Below are 25828 nucleotides of genomic sequence, written 5' to 3' on the forward strand. Positions count from 1 at the left end.
AGGGGGTCCAAGACTGTGAGGGGCAGCACTTGTGTCATCGTGCCGCTGGCCAAAATAATACCTCCATGATTGGAAATTAATACTGTGGCATGAAGTTTGTGGAGAACCACATCTCGTCCGGCGGGAGCAGAGGCCAAACTGTGGCATAAAGTGTGTGTGTGTGTGTGTGTGTGTGTGTGTGTGTGTGTGTGTGTGTGTGTGTGTGTGTGTGTGTGTGTGTGTGTGTGTGTGTGTGTGTGTGTGTGTGTGTGTGTGTTCGCAAGCAACGAACTGACACTTTTTTTGATATTTTGTCCACTGTTGACAGTATTGTTTCTACAGACAGGACAGAACAATGCAGTGCGATAGGGAAATGTTAAGCAGATGCAGCGAGAGACAGAGAGAGCGGGAGTGATGAATTAGGCGTTGCCACTGATGCTGTGAACAATGCACAGCATGACGCCGTCCAGGATTTCACAAGAGTTACGGGATGTTGCACGGCGCATATTAAACACGCCAGCTTGATAAGAACAGCAGCACGTCGACGAACATCTGATTACAAACCGAAAAAACCTTAATTCCCCCTTGCTCGCGCCCAGCTAATATTTAGAGGCCAAGGAAAATAGGTGTGTGATTACGGCATTACGTCTTTTTCCACACCGCAATTAGACTTGCAGATGAACAGCACAATGTCAACACAGCCGGCTAGGCTAACGGTTCAACACCCACATCCCAGGTGCCACCGGGAGATGGCAACTCCAATTTACAGCAAGAAGCCGCAGTAGCCACGGAGCCATAATGAAATATGTACACTACAAATAACAATATACGAACACTACAAACATGTCTACAAATGACAATATATGAACACTACAAACGACAATATATGAACAGTACAACTATAATGTCAACAAATAAGAATATTTCAACACGACAACTATAATGTACACTAATTACAATATCTGAACAGTACAACTACAAATGAAAATATAGCCATACATTTAGCAAAAGGCCTTTTGTTTCTGCCATATCATGTAAGCCATCTGTACACTCACAATATATTTACTCAAAAATCATAATGTATATCAATTACAACGTGTGCAAAAATTTGGCAAGCAAAACTTACTTTTTAGCCAAGTCTAGTTTCGAAAACACACACAGGCACACAATGGAACCACTAGTGGCCCAGCTCCGTGACTCAGATGGGTGGCAGACATTATTTCATTAGCACACTAACTAAAGAGAACAGTTATTAACCCCCTGCTACCACCGCCCCCCCACCACCTCAGAGTAAGCCTCCTCTAAAGCAAAAGGGGCAGGCCTGGATGGAGGGAGGGAGGGGCTGTGACGCATCGAACTGACTCGCCAGACATCCTCCCGGAGCGCACCCCCTGCCGGCACGTGCCACGCTCGGGGTGGGGGGGCGAGCGAGGGGGAGAGGGAGCGAGAGACCCTTCCACACCACAGGTCAGATTATGTAGGGCTCACAGTGGTTTTATTGTAACCCACGTCTGTTCTGTTACAGAGGTCTATTCTCAGAGCACTGGCGTCACCGGGCAACGGTTACGGGGAACATGGACTAAAAATAAAGGCAGCGGTTCTGTGCGTATTAAGGCAGGAACAGCAGCAGCTATGGGGACTTAAAGAGGAAGTGACGTGTGTGTGTGTGTGTGTGTGTGTGTGTGTGTGTGTGTGTGTGTGTGTGTGTGTGTGTGTGTGTGTGTGTGTTCTCTCAAGAGGGCTGGCACTCTAGCACAGGCTGCACCACATCTCACGCCCACCCAAAGCTTCTCATCGTCTCATTGGGTGGATGACCTTTCCTCCGCGGTGGAGGTGTTCGATCCGTCTCTCAACGGTCAGACGTAGAGCGATGGCCCCAGGGTGGGGGGCCACCTAGAGGGGAGACTCCAGACTGCACCCTGAGGTGCACTCGTCCAAACCAACATGGAGGCGGAGAAGTCAGCAGGTAACTCGCTAATCCCTTTCAAAAGAAGTTCACTCGGCGAGTGACGCAATCCCTTGTAAAACATAATGACTAATGCTGCAGCTGTTCTGTTATGGTGCCGACTCTGTTTTTTTTGAGTCGGCACCATGTTAATTTATTATCGCAACCTAAGATGAGCCAGACGATGAACTCTGATTAAAAGTGCTGTTCTTGTATCTCCAAAACATTGAAAAGTCTGCAGATTTACATTACCCCGCCGGAATAAATAAACGTCTGGAGTCCATTTACTGCCGAACCCTTACCCCCACAGACGCCTGTCCCTTGACCCTCCAAGCCAGCCTGGCCAACATCGACCTTGTCCTCCATTATTCATTTATTCATTCCTTTGTTTAAGAGGCACCGCGTACCGTTATCGTCAGCGACGGCCGGCGGTGAACACAATCACAGCATCCGCTCAATACAGGACCAGCTCCAAATTAAACTGGGACACAAGTTCCCAAAACAACTACAGCGCTGCGATGGAGATTGTGCGAGGAGATTGTGGTCATCGACCCACCGCGATAGCCCAGCGGATATCGCACCTCGACGTGTGAACGGATCAAAGCATGTTCCGACGATGGAGAACGTGGGCTGAGGTTATTGACAACCTGCGCCACAGAGGTCGGGGTCTGTTGCAGGGCTTTATGGGTCTACGTCGGACGTACTTCGGATGACGCACACAAACACACGATCTTCATAGAGCCGAGGAAGGCTGTTAAGTAACGCACGCTGGGAATAGACTAGCAGTGTTATTCAAAGATTAAGCGGGACAGAGAGAGACTGAAAGAGAGAGAGAGAGAGACTGAAAGAGAGACTGAAATAGACTGAAAAAGAGGGAGGGAGAGACAGACAGACAGACAGACAGACAGACAGACAGACAGACAGACAGCATTGGAAGTTTGAACCAGTGGATGCGTGTGCTGAACTTGAAGTCATAATCCAAAGAAGTAAATAACCTTCGAGAGGGAGCGAGAGAGACAGAGACCCAGATAGACAGAGACACAGAGGGACAGACACAGCGAGAGCAAGAGAGAGAGAGAGAGAGAGAGAGAGAGAGAGAGAGAGAGAGAGAGAGAGAGAGAGAGAGAGAGAGAGAGAGAGAGAGAGAGAGAGAGAGAGAGAGACAGAGAAAGGTAGCGGGAGATGTGTTTATAAATAGAGACCGAAGAAATCGGGGCCTCTCCTTGCGCGGCACGCCAGATTAATTATGTGTGACTGCATCAGGAGAAATTAAGATATGCCTGTTTGTTGCTCCGCAGAGAGGGAGAGGGACGGACGGATGTGTGGATGGGGAGAAAGAGACAGGGAAGAGAGGGGAAAAGGGTGGGCGGAGGGGTTCGGTGTCAGAAAGTGTCGGTCACAGATTTAAAACCGGAGGGCTCTACGTAAGACGTAAGAGAGAGGATTAGGGAAGGAGAGAGAAGGCAAGAGCTAGAGAGAGAGAGGGAGTAATAACAAGAAAAAAGACTGATGCATGATGGAGAGGATAAGAAAAGCCCCACGTGAGGGCCTGCGGTGGACCCCCCAGTGTGAGCCAGGCTGCAGCCCACAGCCCGAGAGCGCCTCGTCTAATTATAGCAGACACAAATGTGAACGGGGACGACGCTGACGTAGCCACCCTCATCAAACATGCCGCTGCCTCACAGAGACAACTCAAGAGCTGAGATATGACGATCACATGTGCGCGGCGTGGTGATTCACTCAAGGGCGCAAACAACTTGTGTAATTAAATGGCCCGTTGGTGGGCAAATCAACCCCTAATATCGCCCTGATGAGACAACGCAGTCTCACTCCGAGTTTGTCAAAAATGTACGTTTGGTCAGGGGCTTTTGGAGTTAACTGCTGACGCAAAGGGTGTCCTTGTGCGTCTTCATTCGACGCAGGGGGTTTTCAACTCATGATGTAATCCCTCCACGGCGAACAGTGATAAGACCGGAACCCTTACCCTAACCCCAACCCCAACCCCAACCACTACTAACCTAACCCTAACGACTACTACCCTAACCCTAACAAAATGAAAAAAAGATTTGCGGGAGCACTTTCCCTGGGTGTCAGATATCGCCGCGGAGGGATTACAAACCCCCTGCGTCGAATGAAGACGCACAAGGACACCTTTTGCGCCAAGCAGTTAACGCCAGGGGTTTCGATTTTTGACAAACTCATAGTGTAGTAATGTGTTGGATGACAACCCATGAACCCATGGGAGCCGTCGGAGCGAATCGTCTCCCGGGATGGGCCTCCCTCCGTACCCCGAGCGGACGCCGTGGAGGCGAGCTTGGAGGTTTTACATCTGCGACGTTCTGCCGGAACACACGCGGACGGAGGCCACCACCAAAATGGTCGACCACTGCCCTCGCGACGGCTATTCATGGAAATCGTCTCACTCTGCAGTACTTTTGGTTCTGTGCAATGCTCCACTGCAGGAGTCACGGCACTAATCACTTATTGTGATCTCAAAATAAAATTACTAAAATAAAATCCTTCCGTCCTGTGAATCTGCGCGCGCGCGTGTGTGTGTGTGTGTGTGTGTGTGTGTGTGTGTGTGTGTGTGTGTGTGTGTGTGTGTGTGTGTGTGTGTGTGTGTGTGTCTGCGTGTGTGTGTGTGTGTGTGTTTGAGTCTGTCTGAGTGTGTAAGTGTCGTATCTGGCCTAGTGTCTGCATACGTCCTCAGCCAATATTAGTATGCGAGGTGCGTCACACATGGACAGAAATACAGCCATCCAGCCGGCTCCAACGCCGGACGCAGGCTTTATTAAATGAATCCATCTTGTCGGCTCCACACCCTCGGAGCACGCCACAAACTGCTGATGCTGCCAATACCGTTCACAATTTTGGCAGGGAAGGACTACGATAGTGTGCACTTTACGGAAACTTACTGTAAATGATAATGCATGCGGTTGTAAAGTGTGCACTGTCTGCGCACGTATGCGGGTGCATGTGTGTGCAAAAAAAAAGGGGAGAATGTGTGAGAGAGCCTTTATCGACGTGTGTGCGGTGTACGCGTGTGTGTCGGGGAAAACGGGAGCCTCGACCAATCAGGTGAGGCGGTGGCTGTCAGCAGCAGAATGAATCATGGGTAAAGGTATTTGCATCCATGGCAATTTGTGTTTGTTGGATCAATGTTCTACTTTAGCAGTGCGGGCTGTACCTCCAACCACACACTCACTCTCCAACAGCAGTTTGTCCTCAAAGATGTACTTCCAAAACAATTAAAAAGAGAAGAACAGGGCTGCCCAACACGGAAAGGCAAATAATGCCATACACATGCATGTTTAGAGGGGGGAGCTGGGCGATTTGGCTAGATAAACGCTGGCTGGGGCCGGCTCCATTATGCCCTGGGCCCATACACTGCTGTATTTAAAACCTATTACCATGTGAATGGATGGCATGTGGTGGACAAACATTGTCCAAAGCCCTGCATCAGTTGAATGGCTGCAGCCAAGAGAATACTATGAAAGCGAGGAGGGAGACGGGGATGGACCAACCTACGACTAGATTGACACAAAGAAAATGCTATGGTACATTTTGTTGTCGCGCTGTATGAATTGTGTGTCATTATCACCGTGACATTCATTATTATTACACATTGGCTGTTACCGGCGAAACGGCACGTGCAGGAGCTGCTAAACAACAAATGAAACCATGCACCTTCATTTTGAAAATCTGTCATGATCTTGTGAGGAATATATGTCCCATAACTCTGTCTCTTAACTCTGTTCACTGAGAGGACTGAGGAGGGGGCCGGTCGATGGTACAGGGCGGGCCAGAGGAGAGCCATCAACTGTGGCCACGGACAATACGGTTCTGTCCACCCCCTCCGGTTCCCTTCCTCTGACTGGCATCGTGTCGCTCTAGTGGGTGTGTCTGTATACAAGCTGGACTGATGGATGACAGAAAAAGTGCCCTGGAGTGATGTCTCTGAGTAATAGCATTCTACTATCAAATGAAACCACCTATTGTCCGTGAACTAAAGGGAGAAGGATGATCTCGGATCTTGATGAATCCTGGGCGGAATGTGGTGTGCTCCAAAACGCCAGAACACAAAGAGCCTGAGAGTGGAGATGGAGGAGAGGGGGACTCACCTCTCTCTGGAGCACCAGCTCTCTGGTGAACAGCATGGCCTCGTTGCTGAAGGGGTCGGCGGTCTGCACGCCCCCGGGCGTGTTCCTGGAGCCGCGCGGGCAGTCGATGCCTGGCCCAGCGGAAACAAGAAGAAGTTAGGGTTAGGGTTGTTGTTGACTCCCGAACCCAAGGGTTCCGGGGTTGAACCCCAAAGGTGGCAGGCTACCTGCAGGTGTCCTTGAGCAAGACACCCAACCCCCCCATCCCCCCCACCCCACCAGCTCCTTATTAATGACGCATATCTTAAAATGATTCACTGCAAGATGCTTTGGATGAAAGCGTCCACTTAATGACTCAATAGTAAACAGCACTAAATGGGCTATCATAAATCTGAAATGCGGCAGCAATTACACGTGTACTTAAGACATGATGGACAGCGATATTGACAACAAGATGAATCATTCACAGATCTAAACCCTCACTTTGTTCACGGAATCTGCAGCGGAGATACATGACAGATGCTGCGTCACCGATTGCTTTCACACAACGCCCAAGGATCAGTGGTCAACATTGTCCGTCTCCACAAATACACAGGAATCTGTCAGTGGCGACTGACTGAGTGCAGGCACAAGCGGCTGGGTAAATACATCAATGGACGGGGAGGGATAGGGAAGGGGACGAGGATTGGCTGTAGAAGGCCCTGTACCTCTGCAGTGCTGCCAGTTGGAGGTCATCAAGGGTCTACCCGAAACCCTAGGACCAGAAGACCCGACCTGTACCAGTGATTAAAGTTAATTTGGACCGGGTTGGTAACGTTACATGATCGCTGGTCCCAGGTCTGCTTATCATGATGTGTCACACCCAAGTACATCTGAGCAGAGCCGTGATCATGAGAGGAACGCATGGAACTGCTGTGTGACGTGCATGACCATTATGCTGACCATTAGGATTGGATCCCAAGAGCCAGGAATAAGGTGAGAAAACGGCACAAGCGCCAAATAGGAGAAGGAGGAGAAAGAAACATTGAGCGGAGTTGAGTCAGAGCGAAGTAAAGGAACACTAGATTGAGGTTAAGTGTATTATTACGTATGGCAGACTGTTACGGTCCCACTCATTTAAAACAGACTCATCGCATGATTTAAGCAGAACAGAAGTCTATTCGTTTTAGGTCTTCCTGTTGTTTTGATGTCCTTTCCTCAGGATGCCACATGATGCATCCGACAACATTAACATTTTTAGCAGAAGAATTGCATTTCTTGTTTAAGTTGTATTTGCCGGGTTTGTCGTGTCCATAAAATACCCTACACTCTTGGATCCTGGGTCTCACTCCTCTCAGACATGCACAAGGCTAGGTCTGTCATATCAAACAAAAACATCTGAGATATTATATCGAATACCCTTAATTACAATTTTGTCGAACCTTGGAGCAGATTGTACCAGGCCCTTAAGGGTTGTGATCTGTCTTTTGGACCAGTGAAGACCTCTACTTCTGGGCTCCCTTGTCCCTGGCATGAGCCGTTTCTTAATTAGGGCTGGGCGATAAAACGATAACGATATGTATTGCGATAGACACGTAATCAATATCAATAGAAAATGCGTTCAATAGAAGGTTTCAATAATTTCTTTCCTCATTGGAAGTTAACGGAGCAAAGAGTCTAGCTCCGCTTTGAACCAGAGGTTGCGAAGCAAGGTTGGTTGCATGAACAAAGGCACGCGTCCTCTGATACCTGTGGAGAGCTACGTATGGAGCGACACTCCAGTTAATCGCTAGTTAGCGAACATGCTAACTAGCGATCTTTACAACATGGATGATGGTTCATGACAGTACTGGACATATTTCCATGTCCCAACAACAAGGACATCCATATGTTCCATGTTCTAGGGACTCCAGGTTGAAGATAAACTTTAATCCACCTACCAAGTAATGCAATAGTGATCTCATGATCTCATCTCTTATGTTTACATTTAACACTGCAAATGTTTTTAGAACACTTTTTTGTAGCACATGTTTTTGAGCACTTTATAATTGATAATTGTTAAGTTTTCATTGTGATGTTCATTTTCATTCAGACTTATGTTTATATTTATTTGAGTTTTCCATGGTTGTGTTGACATTCCTTTTCCCTGTCTGCCTACAATCAGGGGAAGGTTAAGTTTAAAATAAAACTGTTTACGTTTATATTTTTCTCCTGGTCCTTTAAAAAAAAATGTAATCAATAATTATCGATATCGACCGATATGAAACACTTATATCGTGATACAGTTTGCCATATCGCCCAGCCCTAATTTGCGTTCTCATCTGTACTCGTGTACTTGCGTTCTCGTGAAACGTCATCAGTGGTAGCCCAAGTACTGTTCCAATTCCAATTACGCGAGTACAGTCGTAAAACCCGGAAGTGTTCTCGATGCGTTCTCAATGAGGCCGTTCTACCGAGGATGCATCGGAGGTGACTCGTGTGGCCTTGGGACCGTTAAATATCCCAGGATGCATTTCGCATTCCCATGTTTTAAAATATTAGTATGTAAGCTATAATAATAGGCTATATATAGGAACATTTTACATATATAACAAAAATGTAGGCCTATTCATTCAAAATATTGACATACTATATTAAAATTAAAGAGGCTGGGGTTTTGTTTTATATAATTTGTTTATATTGTATATGTCGCTGATAGAGGAAACCCATCGCAACGGCAACAAAAATCCCGGTCGGATCCATCCGATCGTGTGTGTGTGTTTTTCTATTCTAATCTGTGTAATTTCTCGCTCATTTGTTATTATTATTCGTTATAATAGCCTACTCTCCAACTACATAGGCAGTTAGGCACGCACATCTGTACCCTACATATAAAAAGTTGTGTGTATAGAAATACACACGACAAGCATATCTTTTTATTTATATTCATTCAAAATATTAACATACTATTTTAAAATGAAAGAGGCTGGGGTTTAGTTTTATATCATTTGTTTATATTGTTCAGTATGCCTACATGAGGCCGTAAAACAGTTAACAGAGCTGAGGTGGTGACGTCATCGAGTCCACTGCTGTTCCAATTGCAGGTGCGTACTCGCGTCCTCGGAAGTCTGTACTTGGAAGTCAGGACTTGCCAAGTACGTACTTCAAAGTCTGCGAGTACGTAGTCCGCGTACTTTGTATTGAGAAACGGCCATGGTGTACTTCCAGGAACTTTCTTGTACAGGGGGTAGTGCGCAGGAAGTGGATTATTTAAACGTGACTCAGGAGACGTGCGAGTACAAAGGATTCATGTCTACACACGCGCTCTCCAGGGAGGGTTGGAGAGGGAGAGGGAAGAAAATAAAGCGGGAAAATGGTATGTGAGCCGGGAAGGATGAGTGTGTGGGTTTGCAAAGGGAATGCGTTTCTCCGGTTGAACGTGACTGGGTTTCGAGGTGGGAAGGTATGGATGCTATAAGTACAGTAGTACTCCTAAGTTCACATGCACACTGTCACACACTCTGTATGCACAGCGTGAGGCCTGCTGCAGTGTTCCTCGTCCCGGGGCTCTTTGATGCAGGAGATGCCTTCAGCAGAAGATAACCCTTTGCTTCAATGGAGGCACCAGCTCTTTGTCTCCATCCCCCGTTAAGGCTTCAAACACCCACGCACGCACGCAAACAGATGCGCACACACACACACAAATGCATGCATGATTGGGAGACTGGTGGAGGATCCAGGAGTTCAGTCAGCAATGCGTTCTGTTCTGTTGTTCGCCTTTTGCATCCGCACTATACTGCGCTACACTATACAGACTAAGAAGAGGCGATCACCAGTGTCCACACACGATGGATATATTGTATCTGATATGCAAACTGGTTTCTGATTCCTTCACTGGCTTCGGTGTTGCCGGTACTGATTTATGCAGAGTAAGTCCCTGATAGTTTAATGTGGGTGATAAACCAGTCAACAATGTGCTAACAATGCAACAACAATCTCTACGTCCCCTCCATCTTCCCTACTGTCTTCCACTCGGAATAAGTGCAGCTCCATCCATAATACCAAAAATGTGATGTTCAGTGACTCTCTCCTCGTAAAGTTTGAGGGCTGATTTGTGTTATAGTTCAACCGGGGCAGTTTTGCCGGCAAAATGGAAGGAAGTGACGTCTGAGAGTGTAAAATGGCTAATGTCTCTTCATTCACAACTTTGAATTTTTGCACTTAATGTGCATTATATCCAATCTCATATATCACAATCTCTGGCCATTTATAACTAGTTTATTTATTATAGCCAACATTTGCTTGTTTATTATGGTAACGACCCAGCATGAGCCAAAGCAGGCTGCAGTTCACTTAACCACCAAGGGGGTCAGTAATGAGAAGTAGTCCATTTAGGACAACCTTTCGGCATTGATCACTTCAAAAAAGGAGGAACAAATAGAGAACCATGAAAACAAACTTCAGTCCCATTGTGTCAGTGACACAAATCCCCTCATGAACCACATGATGTGATTAAGTCTGGTAGTTTAACCAGTGGAGAACCATTCCACACAGATTGGCACAGCCAGAGATCGTTAAACCCCTTGCAAATAATACCGGGGATGAAAAATGCAATTTTCTGCAGGCACACACGTCCACAAAGAACAACCTCATCTAGTTTTTTTCCCAAGGAGAGGCAAACCACAACAACTCCATTAGCTGCTAATAGCAAGTAAATAGTCTGTTGACCAGGATTAGCATTTAAATGGCCTGGTGTGTCCCAAGCAATGCAGAAAAACAGGGTAGCCGCAAGTTTAGGCAGGTTGAATTTATGACATTGCAAGACCTTTTTAATACACATTACAGGAAAATGTGAGGTCTTTTTTGCAAGTAAAGTGCACAGAGGAGGGAATTTGGATTGGACCGCTCGGCAACACCAACACATTAACTCATCATCCCTTGAACAGGACAATTAATATTTAATTGAATTTGTTTCTCTGCATTCAAGTATCATTTTCCAATAATGCAAGTTGCCGCCCATTAACCGTTTACTGATTAACAATTAATGATGTAAAACCCATTGATTAAACCTCACATAACTCTCCCCCCACCTGTCATCCTTTGCCACCGCTTGACAACCAACAAGTTATTTCATTACTTCCAACATTCAAACGTTAATGTGTTTTGTGTTCTCACTGTGGAAATCAGCCCCTGGCAGCAGGCATTCCCTTCCCTCGACAGCCCATTCATGTTGAATAGATGTTGGGATATCTCCCATCATGGAGGTGCCGCTCAAACAGGGTAACACTAGTGATTCACAAAATAAGACTGGGAAGAGTGAACGTGTGGAGGTGAGGAGGAAGAGGAGGAGGATGAGGAGGAAGGACCCCATGGCCAAGAGGGTATTTTTAGAAGTGGACCAGGCCAGGTTCACCATGTGGGACCGCCTGACGGGAAGGACAGTTGCCATACAAGACAAGGAGATGTGAGGGACAAAGGAATGAATGTCTGTACGTAGACGGACAGAAATATCCTGTTGTTCCTTTTTCACAGTGTTTCCTATGCGGCAATATCTGGCATTTAGCAAAAGTACCAGTTAGGGATGTGCTCAACTATTCATTGTAATTTACATACAATTATCCCATTAACGAGAGCATTTGGTGAGCAGAGCTGCATTGGGCAAAGTCATCCGGAAAAAGTCTGCACACTTAGAAATGCCCTTAAATAACTTATCAAATCTCATCTTTAATTACATGGGGTATTGGTTTACCCGGCACGTACTGAGAATCGCACAGACTTGACCTTTCCACCCCTCCTCAGTCCTCACCAATGTACACTAATGAGCTAAAATGCTTGAGAAAAAATATAATATAACACAACTTTTTGACCGACAGATAATAGTTGTTCATTTGAGGTACATACGTACTTGTTAAAATCATTGTTATGGATGTTATCGCACTACTGAATATGGAAGCATATGGTAAAATGTTCTTTGTTGTCATGTACGTGCCTGGATCACAGGTTGATACATTCATATATGTAGAGCTATATGTAGATGTTATTTCTTCATCTTGTGTTTCGTTCCCAGCCGTTTGATGCCATCTTCTCTTTACAATGGTCTATTCTGAACAGCCACCCATGTTCCTTCTCTCTCTTCGACAGCCAGCTGACAAACCGAGTGCCAAAGTCCAGTGCAACGTGAACATTAAGTATTTCGTCAGCTCCATCATTCCATATATCGACATCAGGTCAAAGGTGACCGAAACCATGGATTTAGCACCCTGTCTGAACTCATAAAACCAACTCTTCTTCTCTTTCAACACAACATAATTAATGAAATCGTAATTGGGTCATGCATAACACGGTGAACTTAAAAAGGATAGATCCTATTGTTAGAGACAAGTGCCCAAGGTGAAAGCACCAACAGATTAAGTCACCCACATATAGCAGCTGCGACAGAGACTCCGTCGGCTGTTCAACCCCGGTTCAAGACCGTGAATTTATATGAACAAGCCGCAGTGTCGACCTTCAAACACAAGGAAACCAAGAATCAGGAGTAATGTGCGGGCCGACACCATAATGGCCCGTAGCGGCATTCTTTATCGCCCTCTTTCTTCCCTCCCAAATATTCCCAGACTTTATTTTACTAGTGAGCTTCTTTACTGTTGGAACGTTTCGCGCTTGGCTCGCCTGCCATCCTTCAGCACTCTGTCCCGTTCGCCCGCGCACAGGTGTCGCCCGCGCACAGGTGTCACACACACACACACACACACACACACACACACACACACACACACACACACACACACACACACACACACACACACACACACACACACACACACACACACACACACACACACACACACACACACACACCGCAGCTGCCTGCTCGTCCCGCTGACAGCCCACATCTTTGTGTCCAAACGACGGGGCTTTAATCTTTACGACAGACGGTCGCTCTGGAACTTTCCGAGCAACTTTGAAAGCACACTTCCCCATCCTCGCCACCCCTGCCCCCTTCCTCCCAGTCTAAAATCAAGATCAAAGCTGTCAAATCCGAATGATGCTACGGCACTCGCACTTATATGGCTGTACCGCCTTTATGTGACGTAACGGGCACCCTTCTTTCAAACTGACCTCTAGTCTTAAATGGCTATTCTACTGCCTCGCCTTGAACTGCTTTACCACTCTCCGCCTCCCTACACGGCTCTAGTTGATGTCTCGTGTTTCCCACACAATTCCGGTTTTGAGCAATGAAATGTTTTTCAAATGGCCCTTTTCATTCACTTGACCCGACATGGAAACATGGGTTTGGATTCCGAGTGTGTAATCTAAATCAAAACCATGCCACCTTCCTACCTTCTGCGAAGAAAAGGAAACAAAAACTGTTGGAAACTACAAAGGCAGTTGCCATTCAACTGACGAATGTTAGAACAGCAGGAAATGGAAGTTTGTGAGAAAGGGTCAAAAGGAAATAAAACTGAAAAAAAAGACGAGGAAAGGAAATCCTCTTTTCTTCTTTGGGCTTTCCCTTCAAGTTTCAGGGATTTTCTCGTTTGTCTTTGTTGTCCTACAGTGTACTCCTCATCCATTTTCACTATTTCTTTGTTTCAAAATATCAAGGGTCCGGAAAGAGGTATCAGGGAAAACCAGCAGCCGGTCAGAGGGAAGACATGGCATTTTCAACACAAAAAGGAAAAGAAAACCCTCCGATGGCTTTTGCAACAGTAGAGTGAAAAAGAGGTACATACTTGATATATTGTTCATCTACAAAGAAAACTTTATTTGAGAACAAACTGTAGCTACACAGAGATAATGGACCGCTAGTTGGGCAGAAATGCTGTTGGCAAAGAAGTCTATCCAAGTTGCACTGCCAAAAATGATAAAAAAATAAGCCCCTTTTACACATGCAGTTGTATCCAGAAATGGTCCAACAATTTACCACACTAAAATTCGCCAGATAGGATGATTTGGCAATTTTCCTGGAATAGACCTAGTAACATACTGGGCAATCTCCCAAAAGGAATGCAGGCACTGAGTGCATTCATAAAGAATAACGTGAATGTTTAATGGATTTCTAGGTGTCCTCACACCTTTTCCAGGGACAAAGGATGTATTGGTCACATGTGAACCCATCAAAAGATCTAACCATGTTTTTCTCAATAGGATGCGTGAGTGTGAATGCCCCAATGTTCCAGCAGCAAGACTGGAAGTTTTATTTCTCTCTGGTTCCATGGGTGAAATGGGCTATAGAGACTTGTCAAGGTCTTTGTTAAGCATATTGCCAACTGTTGACTGTTCAAAGCGCTTAAGATTGTTCTCTCATTCACACACAGACGGCGGTGTCAACCATGCAAGGCGACAGCCAGCTCATCAGGAGCAGTTAGGGTGAGGTGTCTTGCTCAGGGACACGTCGACACTTGAGGAGCTGGGGATCGAACTAGCAACTTTCCGGTTACCAGTCAACCCGCTTTACCTCCTAAGCCACATGCCACCCCAACAGGTATAAATGCAGAGGACAGATGCTCTTTCTAATCTGCAGATCGCCATTACCTGCTTTAGATACAATGTGCACTGTAGAACAACAGCTTAAACATAGCCATCGGTCGAACATAATATACCACTTGATATAATATTAAATTAAATGGAATGAAATGAAGAAATTAAGATTGAATTTTCTGATGTGTGCATAGCTATGGGGCACAAACCATTCATTATTCAAAGAACACAGCTTTGAGATTCTTGCCCCAGTAATGCACTTCGCCTGCATCTTCACCAAGGACTGTGCATGGCTACGGGATTAACTCTGCCGCTTTCATTTCACCACTGCGGCAAAAATGTGATTCTGATCAATACGGTTTGACGTGCCATCTTATTGCAATGATGACTAATAAATGAAACCTTACGCAACATTATTTGACATAAGCCTTTGGTTCTAATATCCGTATATTTGAACTGCCTGAGAAGCCACAGTGAAGTATAGGGCCGAGCACACAGCTGTATTTCCTCCTCCCAGATTCCCTCCTTATATTAACCGTATCTGATTGATAAGGGCCTCGGATCCCATCTGGGCATGCACGCTTAACGTGATGCATTTAAAGGGAAAAGCTCTTTGGTGGAAGCGCTTCAGAATCTTTAAATGCACGGATGGAGATAAGAGGGCCAGGAAGACAACCTTATCATGCGGGTGTGTGTTGTTTTAGACCGGGCCCGTGCTGGGAGATGGCCCGATGAAACACGTCGAAGATAACTTTGACAGAGACGAAAACGATATGAACGGCCGGGCGATAAGGGCGGGAGGTAGATTAGATGGCTCCTGGACACGGACTTGGATGTCGTTTCCTGTCTGCATTAAAGTCCTGCCTCGGGAAGCCGGCACAGCGCTGGCCAAAGCGACATAAATATGTTCTGTTTATACACGCCCGCGAAAACCCCCCCTTTGTGAATAATTGCCAGAAGACGACGCACAGTGTAACATGCGAGGTGGCGGATGTGGCAACACAGAAAAGTCACTGGAGTAAAACCGGAGCCAATTCAATTAACAAATACAAGATCATGGTGATTTGCATTCATCAGTGTAAATTCAGATAAATGAGTGTATTAAAGAAATCGCATCTAATATCTCAAGATAACTTTTTTTTCCGCCCCCCCCTTCCTTCCCCTGCCAAGGACGGCCTTAATCAAATCCACCACAGCCTATCAGGCATAATGTGCTTATTGTGATATGCTAATAACTTTTGATCAAAGGAAAACAGTCTCTGATGAGAGTGGCGACATAAGTAGGGGTTCACGCAAACACACTTGACATTTCCCTTGGAAGAGAGCAATTGTTGGGGACCGCGCGTGATGAGCACTCACAGCCCCGATGAGCCATGACTCTTCCAGGGGATAATGCATGCAGACCAGCCAGTATTCATAACGTCTCGTGCGACTTTATGCAGATTGCTTATTGCCAAAGAAGTGGGGGGAGGGGAGGGAGGGAGCGTCAAAGCATCTGGCAAACGCCGTCGGGGAAAAGAGAATGATTGGGAAATCTACACGCGGATTGGAAAGACGATTGGAAACAGATCGCGAGATTAATTAACGCCTACATAACTAACAAAATTGAAAGCAAAGGACGTTGTGTTCTTGTGGTATTTCCCTCGTTATGATGATCGTCTTGTGGTTGACGTTTGTCTTGCGCGAGATGTGTTGATTTACCAGAATGGAGATGGATCAGGATGTCCTTTTCCTTTTCCTGGTTTGTTTCCTCCATCTCCACAATAGCATCCGCTCTGGGAGCAATAAGGGAGCAATAACTACGGCTGTCATCATCATCATCATCTGGGAGGACACGCAAATCATCTTCCCACTGCCAGATAGAGCCGCGGTATTTTACTGCCCTGCATAAACTGTCAGAGTCGAGTCAAAGAGCAGGAATAAAAGAATGACCGCCACTATCTGCAGAAAGATAGGAGCCTATATTTCACAGCATGCGTGCCGGGCCTAGACACACTAGTCTGAAGCCTCGTCCATATCGCAGAAATGGATTCCTAGCACTCGTAAAATAAATTAATTTGGCAGTCTTTCCCTGACACTGATTCCCTCTGCACCATGTCGGGGGAGATTGACGGACACGCTACGACCGGTTGTAAGGTAATCGAGGACTCGGGGAGGGACAGCGGTCGCTGAATATTAAAATGCTAACATCTCTCAGTCTCCACAGAGTAGATAGACAGAGCATTACAGACACTCCCAACTTCTCCGACATCCGTTTCCAGGGGAGAGAAGTGAATACTAAAATGGAAGGAATGAGCGCCGGTCCACTTGAGCCAGAAATAGCCAAGAAATGGTTTCCCTGCAAGTTCATGGGAGATCAAATCTCCCATGAGAGTGTGTGTGTGTGTGTGTGTGTGTGTGTGTGTGTGTGTGTGTGTGTGTGTGTGTGTGTGTGTCAGAGTACTATGGGAGGGCCGCCAGGTACATACGTTGTGGACTGCTATGGTATAGCACAAAACAGATGGTGCCATGACATCTATATCGGACTAAACATGGCAGGGGGTCAGAGGGCGATCCCACGGAGGGAGCCTGAGGTCAAAGGTGAGCGAGGCTTCAGTGCCAGCCTGTACTCAATGTCTCTGTGTCTGTGTGTGTGTGTGTGTGTGTGTGTGTGTGTGTGTGTGTGTGTGTGTGTGTGTGTGTGTGTGTGTGTGTGTGTGTGTGTGTGTGTGTGTGTGTGTTAATTGTCCATTGTTGTGAGTGCTAATCGTCTCCCTCACTCCCTTATCATTTTTCGTGGAGATGACCTGTGACCTCCTAACGATGCCAGTCCGCGAGGCCCCGCTGTGAGCGGACACACACACGCCCTCTTGGCGTGTGCTCTCCCATCTATCACTCCCCGAGACCGAGCAGACTCAGCAGCAGCAGGACGTGTGTGGGATGGGGGGGGGGGAGGGAGGGAGGGGGTGCACGGTAGAGGACACCCAAGGATGCGACCTTGAAGCGGTGGGGGAGGAGGAGGAGGAGGAGGAGGAGGCAGCGGCTACCTACCGGCGAGGAGGAAGGTGATGAGGCAGGTCTCCTTGGGCATGTAGAGCTTGAGACGGGAGCCGCTGAAAACGTACTCGACCACGGCCTCCGAGCGGCCAGCTCGCTGCAGGAAGGGGAGGAACTGTTTGGCCTTCTGCGTCTCCTGGGGGGGGGGAAAGAGAGAGAGAGAGAGAGAGAGAGAGAGAGAGAGAGAGAGAGAGAGAGAGAGAGAGAGAGAGAGAGAGAGAGAGAGAGAGAGAGAGAGAGAGAGAGAGAGAGAGAGAGAGAGAAGGTCAAGTCGCTGGGGATGTTTCGCATAGAGTCTGATGAGACCAATTAGATGAATTAACTTAAGGTCACCGGTCTGAGCACTGGGCCGTGGCGGCCCACGTGTTGTGAAATGGTAAATGGGCTGCATTTATTTTGTGCTTTTTTGTAACCAGTGGCCACTCAAAACGCTTCACAAAACTGCCTAATATTCACCCATTCATGCACACATTCACACACCGAAGGTGACGTCGGCTATGCAAGCTATGCAAACAGCCAGCTGGTCGGGAGCAGTCAGGGTGAGGCGTCTCACTCAGGGACACCTCCACACTCAGCTAGGAGGAGCCAGGGATCGAACTAGCAACCTTGCGGTAACCAGCCAACTTGTCTGCCTCCTGAGCTACTGCCGGAACATTTGTGACGATTTGTTGACGGAGAGAAGGTGAAGGTCCTCTGCTGGGGTGTGGACTCAGCGGGGGCCACAGGAGTAATATCAGGGTGGGCGAGGGGGCGGAGGGTAGGGAGGAGGCCGCAGAGGAGCAAGGACAACTTTTTTTGACTACAAAATGTTCACGAGGGGAGATGTAAAAGCTAATAATTTTGATTGGAAGTCGTCATTTCCAACACTTCCAACACTTGTAACAGGCTTTCTAATGGAGTCCATTTCATTAATGGACAGTTTGAATATAGTGCTTTGGTCACCTTGCGGGGCACTGACTGCACTTTTCCAATATTGCCACACACACACTCTCAGAGGCACCTATAGTGCGTGGGCATCGCCCCGTCAACCTTGTGCTTGATGGATTGAGTTATGCTACAGGCTGACATACTGAAGCCTTATTTCATGGCTTCACATCTCTGAGCTTCGGGAAACTCAACACCTGGAGAGGCTGACAGGTGAGACATTTCCACCGATCGCTCCATTTCGCACGGCAATGAAGACCAGATTTACCTTTAAAAAAAAAGACAATGTTCTCCAACTTTTACTGTTATGTTTGATTCCTCTTAGGGAACGAAGGGGAGAAAGTGCATGAGCTGAATTATGCATAATTATCATTTGGAGAGCTAAAGGTGAAGTGTTTGCCTCCACTTTAATATCCTAATGTAATGAATGTACAGTGGATATTGAGAAGACGACGCGAACGACGACGAAGAAACATCATCTCTGATTATTCAGTTGATGCATAACGTGCACTTTGAGAAAAAAAAACAGCAGAATACTTGTGTATTCAAAGTTAAACCGATAGTGCAGCCAAACATTTGATTTCCCTGAGCGCCCGGCCTTAGAAAGCCCGTTACCGGTCGGTGAAGGAAGAGAATACGCATTTAGCGCCTCTCTCCACGCCCTGACACCCCTATTCTGGTTCTGTGGCCGCCTGCAGACAGCAGCGACGTGTTGGCTCGCAGGTTTAAGTCGGGGCAGCAGATAAGACAGGACCTCATTATGTAACCTTGAGAGGGAGCGCGGGGGTAAGTGAGAACGGTGGAGAGAGAGCGGGCGAGGGGGGGGCGATATCTGAGGTGCCACCGCTGCAGAGGCCCACACTATACATTTAGAGACACAAGGGCGCTCTATTTCAGACTGCACGCCGCCCACGCTCCATGTTCCCTCTCTGCTGAGCCTGACGTACAGCGATGGAAGGGAGGAGGCTTCTACATTTATTCACTTAGTGGACAATAATGAGTGGACTTTTAAAAGATATCTAAAACTAAAATGAGGAATTAAAATGAATGAATTTGTAATCAGTTCATTTAGAGCTTAGACATTTATAAGAATCACATTTACACTCAGTATCATCATTTTTTTATCTTTATATACTGTGTGTGTGTGTGCATGGGCGTGCGAGGTTGAAAGAAAATAATTGAAAGAGGAAATGAATAGAGAAGGAGAGGATGTGAAGAGAATTGGGGGAGATGCAGCCAGTCTAATTTGGAACACTGCCCATTCTAGCCACCCACCCACACCTGTTGTGTGTTTTAATGCTGACAATCAATGACTATACTTTAGAGGCCTCGGCAGTGCACAGAACATCTTACTTAAGGTTTCTGTCCGTCCATCTGTCTTTCTATCCATCTCACCAAATACTGCCGCCTCCATCACTGCTCAGTGCTACTCCCAAAAGCTTGGAAGACGGAGGGAAGGAGGGAGGAGGGGGGAGGAGAAGGAGTGAGAAGGGGTTGGTTGTGTAACCACTGATGAAGAGATGCACGCTTGCCCAGTCAGCACATCAATTCACCAGCATAAGTCATGTTGCAAGGCCCAGTAATGAATCTGTCCTGTTGACACTTTTCCCCACACTCGCAGGAGGCCGAGCAGACAAAGGACTCAGGAGAGGAGCGGCTCAGTTCACTATCTCCGTTACTTATGAATGAGACAGACAGGGTTGTCCTGCTGGCAACAATAAGCACTGGTTTAGTCTAAAAACGTGTTTTATCAAGTGGCCATTTTTAGTTAGTTGGATAGGTTAACCTTCGGGAATCTTTGGAAACCATGGCAACAGTACGCATTCTGTTTAGTTCTGTGTTCCGTTTCTCCACCCAGGTAGCATTTGGATGTGAAGTTGATTAGTTGTCATGGTTTCCCCCGGAGATCCTAGAAGTTTCAACCCAACAAACTAGCCAATATGGCCGCTAGGAGAACCAAAGTCTACTGGGCTATGCAGCACAGAAAGGGAATGAGGGGGGGGGGGGGGGGGGGCAGTCAGCCGTTCATAATGCTGTAGTCTGCACAGTACTCTGGTTAAGGATTGTGGTGACAGCAGAAAAACAAACACACAAAAGTGTTTTTCTTTATATAATGCTGCAGCATTACTGCTGCAATTTGGCTGACACACACACACACACACACACACACACACACACACACACACACACACACACACACACACACACACACACACACACACACACACACACACACACACACACACACACACACACACACACACACTTTTATGGTAGTAATATATAGTGTCTTACATTATGTATTATGTTGTAACTAGCACTTTTTCGTCTTGGAGTGGAACAAGCCACAAGGCCTAGTAGTATATTTCAACTACCTGTCAGCCAAACTTGGATGCCAACGTGACAAGCAGTAAAAAAAAATTGTTTTGCTGGGTATCACCCATGAGAAACAGTCGTTATAATGAACTGAACATTGAATAAAAGAATATGGGACAGGAAAAATAATTCCGGTCCCATTTGAGTCAAGTTTGAACATTTGCATTTCTCAAACAGAGCTCCCTGTGAATCGTACCAAGTGTAACACCGGAAAACAAATAATCGATCGGTTATTCCGTGCCCAGTTTTAAAAAACCAAACACACAAAAAACACAAAAAGCGCCTCTTCGGTCTTTAAACACGGGCCGGGTTATAAATACATACCATGTCGAGAAGATTCTACCACAGCACAGCGTTACTCATGTCTCACTAATCTTTATGCTGCTCAACTGCTTTTCAAGCAGTTGATCTCAGATATCTCGCCCTTTAAAAAACAGATTATTTTAGAGGGCGCCCCATTGCCTTAACATTGGGGGGGGAGATGTGGAGTTTGGTGAGGAGGACGGAAATCAAGTGTGAGCGTGTGTGCTCTTCATCGCCTTCCCTGACCCTCGTGGTAAACATTTCATAACAGACGCCCGCTGCACACGAATAGCTTACCCCAGATATATCGGCCACTCTGTGGATAGGAACCTCCTTCTTGCTGTGCAGCCCTTTGCCGTTCTTGATAGCCCTGCAATCACACACACACACACACACACACACACACACACACACACACACACACACACACACACACACACACACACACACACACACACACACACACACACACACACACACACACACACACACACACACCATCTCAGCACCATGGGAGCATGATGACAGCGGCAAACCCAGTCTGTGGAGACTGAATGCACCAGATAAAACGCCGGGGAGTGGGGAGCCATTTTGGCTCAAAGCGGGATATGGTTTCATAACGGCCCCCCCCCCCCCCCCCCCCCCCCCCAACACCTCAACCTCCTTTACTGTAACTGCCATTACGGCGGGAGTGGAAGGGCCAGGCTGGGGTATTACACACCGGTAATCCATAAGCCTGGGAATGAAGAGTGAGGGGAGGAATGGGCGCCTGGAGACGAGGATGCAGAGACGACGCTGGGATGGCCTGATGGTGGGAGGAGGAGGGGGCGGTTGGGGGGCATCGCGGAGGTAAAGAGATATGATTATCGGCACGAGCGAGGAGGAGACCCTGGGGCTGAATTAGATTGGGGGGACAAATGGTGCTTGGGGGGCATGTCATTCCCGGGTTACTGGGATGGAGCCCGGGTGTGGAGAGGAGCGGGGTGGTTGTGTGTGTGGCCCTGTAGAAGTCGAAGGCTGAAGGCTGGCCATGGGATGGAGCATCAGTTAAAGATGGACAGCTGTCTTGTCTGTGTGTGAGATGCATGCAGAAAGAGGAAAATAGATGGAGAAAGGGGGAGAACAACAAGCATCAAACTAAAGACAAGGAGAGAAAGGCAGCAACAGTTGAACCCGGGCCGTCCTCGGATGGAGAGGAGGGGAGGTTCATAATTAAGGACGTCCAGAGAAAGTGTCAAGGGCAAACATGAAGCAGGACAAGAAGCAAAAAAAGGCAGAGGATTGAAAAGGGAGTGTAGGGAGAGTACAGCGCCCAGAAGGAGGGCTGGATCCGGCAGGGCTCCAGGGTGCACGGGTCCAGCTACAGCCAGCAGATCTTAATCTTTGGAGTAATAAAGCCTGTATTAAATCTCTCCACTGCACCCCTATATAATTATATTCATAGGACCAGTGTAAAGTGCAGCAGTGATTTACCTTGCAGCAGCTCTGGATGTGTGTGTGTGTGTGTGTGTGTGTGTGTGTGTGTGTGTGTGTGTGTGTGTGTGTGTGTGTGTGTGTGTGTGTGTGTGTGTGTGTGTGTGTGTGTGTGTGTGTGTGTGTGTGTGTGTGTGTGTGTGTGTGTGTGTGCCCGCCCGCCCCTGCGGTACCCACTCATCTCCATCCATGTTCACTTTGTTCTTTAATGCATTAAATGGAATAAAATAAATAAACAAACAACTGTACATATGTGAAAGCACACAGAAGCACAAACCACGGGCCTGCCTTGTTTTATGTGTGCTTTCACCCTTTGAATTGACCGAGTTTTGTGTTTACATGTTTGTGTGCCACGTTGCGCGGTGGGAGCGATAAGTCAGTAGGAGAACAAGGCCGGGAGCGCCAAGGGCCGTGAATCACTGCAGAAGCACCGCCGAATAATAATACTAATAGAACCCTAACGATAGTGAGGAGCCTCTGTGTGTCTGTGGGTACGTGTGTCCGTCCTTCGATTCTCAACTGTTCACTGGATCCACTTTTGTCGGGTGCATTGCTGAGGATCGAGAGAAGTCAATTGAATTAAGCTTTAGGGAAAGCTGCAAGCCGCGATACGGGAGGCGAAGCAATTGGCCTGTTCGGAACAAGCACGTTGTGAATGGGCACTGCACTCGTAACAATAATACGAATTATAATTACAATAGTAACGCACACGACAACAACAATGTTGGCAGAATCAATGTGTGGATTTATACAAGGCCAGGTTTCATCTGAAGGTCGTTTACTCATATATTCTCTTAATGTTCTCCAGAATGCCTTTATAGGACGTCTGGGAACGACCAGCATGGCAGCCGAGAAAAAAAACTGAAGTTTGCTTCTGCACCTGCATGATGGAATATCAAGTGTGTGCGTGTGTATATGTGCATGTATTTGTATGATTGTGTGTGAAGGTATTAAGAGTGCGCGTGTGTGCGTGAAGGTATTAAGAGTGCGTGCGTGCGTAGGTGCGTGCGTGCGTGCGTGCGTTCCAGGTCCCTCACCGTGCCTCGGCGGCAAGCAGCTCGTCATAGTGGGAGGAGCGCTGGTCGTCGTCCTGTCGGTACCTGATGACGGTGGCCAGGCCTTTGCTCACCAGGGCCTCTGCAATGTTTCTGCAGCCGGAGGAGAGAGAGAAGAGAACGAGACATGAGAGAGAGAGACGGAGATCGGATTGAACCTCAAACGTTTGTTCACGCAAAATAAATCCAAAGAATTGCACAGAAGAGCAGACGGCAGACGGAAGCGAAGGGCAATGCTCCGAGACAGATTTAAAAAGATCTTTTAATCATATTAGAAGTACAAGTACAACTTTTTGAGTGTTAACATCTCACTAGGGATTTGTCATTAGACATGAGCGACAGAGAGATAGAGAAAATCTGGTTTCATTTGCGAGGCATCAATCTTCAGGTGAGGAGATTGTGAAGGACAGGCACAAAGGGGGAGAAAGAAGATTCTTTTCTTCAACGTCTCCAAGGTAAGTTTGAAAACGCTGCAGTGTTAAGAGAATGCAACCCACTTCTTTAATGGCAACTCGCTAAGGAGCTACAGACAAAAGAGTTGCATCATAGTATCGTAAGGTTAACTCAAAGATCAATGGTTCAAAAGCCTTCAAAAGAGTCAGAAATGTAATCTTTGCGGAAGCCACCAATGAACCTGAAGACTCTGAACCACCAACATTAAACCACATAAAAATGAGCAGCATATCGTTCACAAAATTGGCTGAATCGCATCACGTATCTTATCAGCACTCAAACATTGTTTTAATATCGTAGTGAGGTCCCTGCCGAATCCTGTCCCAACCAAGCGACTGTATTTGCAGCTGCATCCAACGCCCTTTTCTACAGACGTCCACACGTATAGATTCAGGAGCACTTCTTGAAAGCATGCTTCCCTCCATTTATTGGCCAACGTCGAGCAAGAATCAGGATTCAGAGAGAAAACACAGGTGATTAAAGTCCCATCAATAAGGCATCACTCAAAATGGTGTTACATCATTGATTTGGATATTGTTTCAAACTGGGATCAATACAACATGACAAAAGGGGATTATTGGAAAAGTGCCAATACAACTAGGTCAAATCTGCACACCCCAACTCAGAGCTGATCCAGCTAACACTGAACACAACGACACGGACACTGCCACCACCTGTGCCCGAGGCTCTTCAAATCAAACAGTCAGAGACACTGATGGCTCCAAACCCCAGCATCCTCCTTCCCCTGCTTCAAGGCACTTCCTCTTATTACTTCCAGACGGGCTAGCATCCGCTGTGTGCCCCCATTAGATATGACGGCGTTGTCCGTTAGCACAGCGCATGTTCCCCATCCGCTTCCATTCAATGGTGTGTGAAGAAAGAAGGGAAAGATACGTGTGGCGGTCGGGTACAAAGAAACAGCAGTGAGCCTGTCAATCTCCAGCCAATCTGCTGGCGCCCAAGGGTGGCCCTGTCAACTGGAACAGTGGAGCGGGGAGGGAGGGGGGAGCTGGTGGGTGGCTCGCCAGAACTGTCTGTTAATAAGTCCTTCCTGTTGGCTATTAAAAGAGAATCATTATGTGCTACCAAAACGGTTTGTATTTCAGTCTTAAACACGATTCATTTGTGGATTAACATCTTCTGTGTGACGATAATGGAGCCCAGCATGCCAGGGTTTCCCGCAGCACTTTACAGCTTAGGCGGCCGCCTAAGCAACACAGGCCTGCCGCCTTAACTACGACGTCTGCAACATTTTTTGTGAATATTATACAAAGTAAAAAATAATCTAAACTTCAAAGTCAAAGTACTTTGTGGCCGGTTCTACGGCGCTGTTGCTATTATGACGGCGAGATAAATGAGCTTTGTGCCTGGCGCAAATCTAAAAAGGGTCGGGCTGAAACCTGTAGGTGTGTTTTGGGCATAACGTGCAATAAACCAATGAGAGTTCCACCTGCCATCCCCTTTAAGACCCAGCGCATTTGACTTGCCGAGTTGATATTTTGACAGCGCGTTTGCAGTCTCCGCTGAGACAGATGCATGACCACATGAATTTCAAACTCCAAATGGCTCAGTTTATGCCCTTATAGGCATAATTCACACATGGAATAGCGTTTTCTTCTTTAACTTCAGAAACACTGATTCGTCATAAATTGCGGCAAAGACAACTTAAAACATATGATATGCGGACGCGGTCCTCGATAGCTGCAACTGTGTGTCTATTTAATGATATGCAGCAATACATTAAC

General features: G+C 46.9%; 1 protein-coding gene across 1 annotated transcript in view; it reads right to left on the reverse strand.

Moving 5' to 3' along the window:
* The window catches only part of snd1 (staphylococcal nuclease and tudor domain containing 1), a 149050-nt gene that overhangs the window by 87691 nt on the left and 35531 nt on the right, over positions 1-25828 (reverse strand). The window contains exons 12-15 of the mRNA XM_084483174.1: positions 23613-23723; positions 21400-21472; positions 17494-17635; positions 6046-6155 (exon numbers count right to left, since the gene is read on the reverse strand). Of these exons, the coding sequence (XP_084339300.1) occupies positions 6046-6155; positions 17494-17635; positions 21400-21472; positions 23613-23723 (436 nt within the window). The remainder of the gene's footprint in view (positions 1-6045; positions 6156-17493; positions 17636-21399; positions 21473-23612; positions 23724-25828) is intronic.

This window comes from Micromesistius poutassou, assembly GCF_964030765.1.
Source record: "Micromesistius poutassou genome assembly, chromosome: 18".
Taxonomy (NCBI): Eukaryota; Metazoa; Chordata; class Actinopteri; order Gadiformes; family Gadidae; genus Micromesistius; species Micromesistius poutassou.